The 4,752-nt window shown below is 34.1% G+C and overlaps 1 protein-coding gene across 1 annotated transcript in view; it reads left to right on the top strand.

Annotated features, from left to right (window-relative positions):
• The window catches only part of LOC106476821 (MAM and LDL-receptor class A domain-containing protein 1-like), a gene marked incomplete at its 3' end in the record, with an annotated part of 10,712 nt that extends 7,125 nt beyond the window's left edge, over positions 1-3,587 (top strand). Inside the window, exons 3-4 of the mRNA XM_022380577.1 lie at positions 958-987; positions 3,453-3,587. Of these exons, the coding sequence (XP_022236285.1) occupies positions 958-987; positions 3,453-3,587 (165 nt within the window). The remainder of the gene's footprint in view (positions 1-957; positions 988-3,452) is intronic.
• Between the last annotated feature and the right edge of the window lie 1,165 nt (positions 3,588-4,752).

Here is a 4,752-nt window from a genome sequence, read left to right as displayed (position 1 = left end):
CAGTCGCTCTATAACAAACGCTATATCTCACGTGGCCAACAATATTTTCTCTGACTGCAGTTCAATTACTCAATACACTGTTGTTCCGTCACGTTGTGACCATCCTATATATACCAGTCTACCTCCAATCTAGTAAATGCTAGGGCATTCTTGAAGGAACAGGATATTTCTAGAAAATAGGTGGCGTGACACCAGTCACGTGACCTCGCTGACGCAACACTACATTCTTAATCTAGTTCCTTGGGGATTTTCAAAAACTAGAAAAGTGTATAGTAATAATATTTCAACCACACTATATTCTACCAGTATAACTAAATGTATTATCTATTATAATAATATTCAGTTTTTGTCTGTTCTGAAAATGCGTGCACACCTAACAATTTAAATGAGCATGCGTGCGCACTTCATTTCAACGGATGTAAACAAAAGGCGAATGTAAATATACTTTAGTAGACATTTAGTACAACAACACATTGAAAGGTTATTAAACTTTTTAAAAGGTCTAACGTTAAGTTATGGAATAACATTATAAGTTTATATATTGATAGAAATCATCTATTTAAAGAAGTTCTGTTGCAATCAAGATGGTAGTTTGACGATAAATGTTTTGAAGGTGCTAGTGTGCTATTTCTATACATTCTTCTAAGTCTTGAAAATCCCTAGAAAACTAGATTAAGAATGTAATGTTAAAAATATAATAGGCCTAGCATAATGACGTAATGTTAAAAAATATAATAGGCCTAGCATAATGACGTAATGTTAGAAATATAATAGGCCTAGCATAATGACAATTATAATTAATTAAACTTGACATAGAAGATGAATCAATACGAGGAGTTGACTTTAGTCAGTAATTCTATTGTTAGGCTTACTTTTATGTGAGGAAAAGAAACAGCAAAAAAAGACCAATACATTTTTTATATAATTGTCATTTATTTTCGTTGTCTTTCTTTACAGTACTGCCACCTAAAGCCGAAACCAATGAAGGTAAGAACCTTTCGATATATAAACCTGGCATTCTCTTTAATTACAAATGGAAAAATAAAATAATTTAGATACATCACGACACTTATCCTGCTCATATCTGATGCAGGTGGAGATTACAGGTGACTATCTATTTTCAAATTCATTCTGTGGTAGCATTCACCTCCCGTTTTCACTTTATAATAATAAAGTCTTTCTTAAAATAATTCTGTCTTGCATTTTGAACAACAAAGATTTTGAATATTAATTAGATTAACATTATTTCATTACTTATATATTTAACTGATAGTTAAATGAGGTAGATATTTCATCTCAAACTACACTAAACCTTAAGTTCCAGGTTTGTGAATTATTTTATATAGATGTTTAGATCCCAGTTTTATTTCATTTGTGAAGCTGTACGAGTTTATTAGACTAACCTGGCTTTTTGAAACACCTAAATTCTGTCTTTCATCAGAACAGATTTTACAGGTTGGGGTTTTAATAGTTTGTAAGTAACTTACACATGTTAGCCGAACACAATGAATAGATATTTATCGCGTTTTGAGATACCTTTTCTTCACCACAGTAAACCTATATTTGTATAAGATTTGATGAATGCGCAACATTGATGGTAATAATTTCTTCTTCTGAATTATTCAGCAGACAAGCTATTTAAAGTACTAAAAATACACACGAAGCCCAGTTTATCATCCAATTGTTACGTCTCCGTTTGTGTTGATTGATTTTTCGTAACTTTGTTCCGACGAAACTTAAGCGACACAAGTTTTTTCTTAATAAAAACTAGTTTATTCTTTCCGAATACAACTTTACCGATACACTCAACTTCAACAATCGCGCTAAACAACGCTATGACACGAACGTCAATAATACTCCTGACCGCAGATCAATTACTCACTATCTACCCACACACATTACCTTCCATTCATTTATATACCAGTCTACCCTCCATCCAGTAATTACTAGAGCATTCGCCAAGATACGGGATAGTTCTAGAAATGTGGCGTCACTGTAGTCACGTGACTCGCTGACGCAACAGTACTAAAAATACACACGAAGCCCAGTTTATCATCCAATTCATCACTTTTCACCGAGTTATACCAGTTTCCATTATTCACTAGTAATCTTTCCTGTGAAAGTACTCATTGGTCCTGAAGGTTAACTGATCTCTCTATATTTCTGTTGTTGTTTCTTTGACATATGGAGTTTTGTCTCTTACTCATCAATCACTACTTCTATCTTATCACTTCGCATTCGAATGAAATCGCATACAAAAATGCTTCAAATTTGACATTTTTCAGAGTCTGTGGTGAGGGGCGAAACTCCACGAAACTGATATAATTCAGTGACAAGGGTTGAGTCTAATGATACATTGGGATTCATATCTATTGTTAGAACAAATATATAATTTTAATTCAGATATACTGTTTGGTATTTAAAATAAAATATCATATGAAAAAGAACAAAAATTAAAATTTCAAAAAATATTTCCGTTCTAAAAGGGACAAATTGCTGGATGGGTTGTTTGAAAACGTAGCTCAGTTGTTTTTTATTGTTGTGGGTAATATACTGAAGTAATAACGTGACCGGCACGCGCACATCCCAGTGAGCTTATATCTCGTATTACAACAGCCAATGCAGAATGAACAATAAACTGTAGATTGATAAATATGGATTCAGCCCGCTTATTGGCAGATGAACACTTTCGTCTCTATTTGTTATATTTTGCATTATAAATAGGGATTCAACCGGCTTTTTTGGCAGATGAACACTTTTGTCTCTATTTGTTATATTTTTCATGATACATAGGGATTCAACCCGCTTAGTGGCAGATGAACACTTTCGTCTCTATTTGTTATATTTTTCATGATAAATAGGGATTCAACCCGCTTATTGGCAGATGAACACTTTCGTCTCTATTTGTTATATTTTTCATGATATTCAGTAGCAGTGACAGAAATAATAGAAAAGTTGCTCGTGGCCGCCATGAATTATCGCTTTAGTTATTCAGGCTGTTTATTTATTGGTATTTGTAATATACATATGTGTCGGCTGCTCTAAAATATGAAGTACGTGTAATGTTTCATTATCATTGATATTTATAAACTTAAAAATAACACAATATATGGCGTATTCTTTTATGTTAAAGAGTCACTTTGGGTGTAAAGTTTTTACTCCTATTTTGCTGTGAGAATTTGATTAGGGCCAGGAATAAAATTGCACTTCCCATTGTCAACTACATTAAAATGGTTGATAATTGGAAATAATAGATACAGCTATTTTTTCTGGTTCTACTACCTTCAAGGGAACGGTTGCTCGTAAGAAAAAAAAACAAAGTTTATCTTCATTTTAACCAGTCTTTAGAAACTTTTATTACACGTTAGGAAGAATATTAATTTGTAAAACAGAACTTTGAGAGATACGGTTTATTGTTACTACAGTGTATAATCGTAACCAATACTCTGCAGGTGACTGTTCTTTTGACACCAACATGTGTATGTGGACAGTGGTAGACTCACAAGAACAAGCTCGACATTGGAGTTTACCAAACGACCAGAATCGGCCAGCAGCTATAAGAGATCATACGTTCGAAGCTTTAGGAGGTACAGAATTATGTTGTACAAATGATATAAACACAAATTTCTGTTGGAGAGAATGAAATTTTACTGAAGACGCCTTTCCAATAGATACTATAAACTATATTATTTTTGACCCTTTAAATGTTATAAACTTTCTTAAACAGTCAAATTGGAACAAGGTGATTATTTCACGTTTAAAGATCGAATACCTATATTTAATATTTAAAATTTTCTAACATTAAGTTTATTTGTTAGTTAGTTTTAAATTTCGCGCAAAGCTACACGAGGGCTAGCCGTCTCTAATTTAGCAGTGAAAGACTAGAGGGAAGGCAGCTAGTCATCACCACCCACCGCCAGCCTACTCTTGGGCTACTCTTTTACCAACGAATAGTGGGATTGACCGTCACATTATAATGCCCCCACGGCTGAAAGGGTAAGCATGTTTTGGTGGGACGGGGATTCGAACCCGCGACTCTCGGATTGCGAGTCACGTACCCTAACCACCTGGCCATGCCGGGCCCTAGCATTAAGAAACATGCGCAAAAGCGAATATAATGAACCTGTGGGGGAAGAGCAGTTTAATTGAAGTTCTCGCAAGAGCGAATAATGAACATTAATTTTGCATAAGAGAAAGTCTGTTGATCAAGAAACGTCAACTGAGGTTAAGTCAGCAAAATATTGCAGTTTGATTGTTATTAAGAAAGTTTACCCACAAATTCAAATGAAATGTGGAGTTAAGTAGGATTTTACAATGGAAACTTATGTCGTGTTAAGAACTTAATTCCTAAGAGAAACATCATTTGTTCTGTGAAAGAAATGTATAAGCTTCACTAACTGTGGTTGCCTACTTTATAAAAGAACATATTTCAATAACACCTAGTACTAGTGCATCTTCTGCCAAAACGCTCTGTCGCTATGACAGCTGATAAATTCAACTTAGTGTGTGGCACTAATTCATGAGATTGTGCTGCCTAATCTGAAGAAGGAGTTGTATTTGCATGTTATATAACAAACAGAACTAAGAGTTAGAAAGGGAAGGTATGTATGTTAAGTAGTAGGCAGAACTAAGAACTACAAAGGGAAGATGTGATGTTAAATAGCAGGCAGAACTAAGAACTACAAAGGGAAGATGTGATGTTAAATAGCAGGCAGAACTAAGAACTACAAAGGGAAAGTAGGTATGTTATAT

This window comes from Limulus polyphemus, unplaced genomic scaffold, assembly GCF_000517525.1.
Source record: "Limulus polyphemus unplaced genomic scaffold, Limulus_polyphemus-2.1.2 Scaffold11711, whole genome shotgun sequence".
Classification (NCBI taxonomy): domain Eukaryota; kingdom Metazoa; phylum Arthropoda; class Merostomata; order Xiphosura; family Limulidae; genus Limulus; species Limulus polyphemus.
Note: the sequence above shows the minus strand (reverse complement) of the source record. Positions and strands in the feature narration are given on the sequence as shown.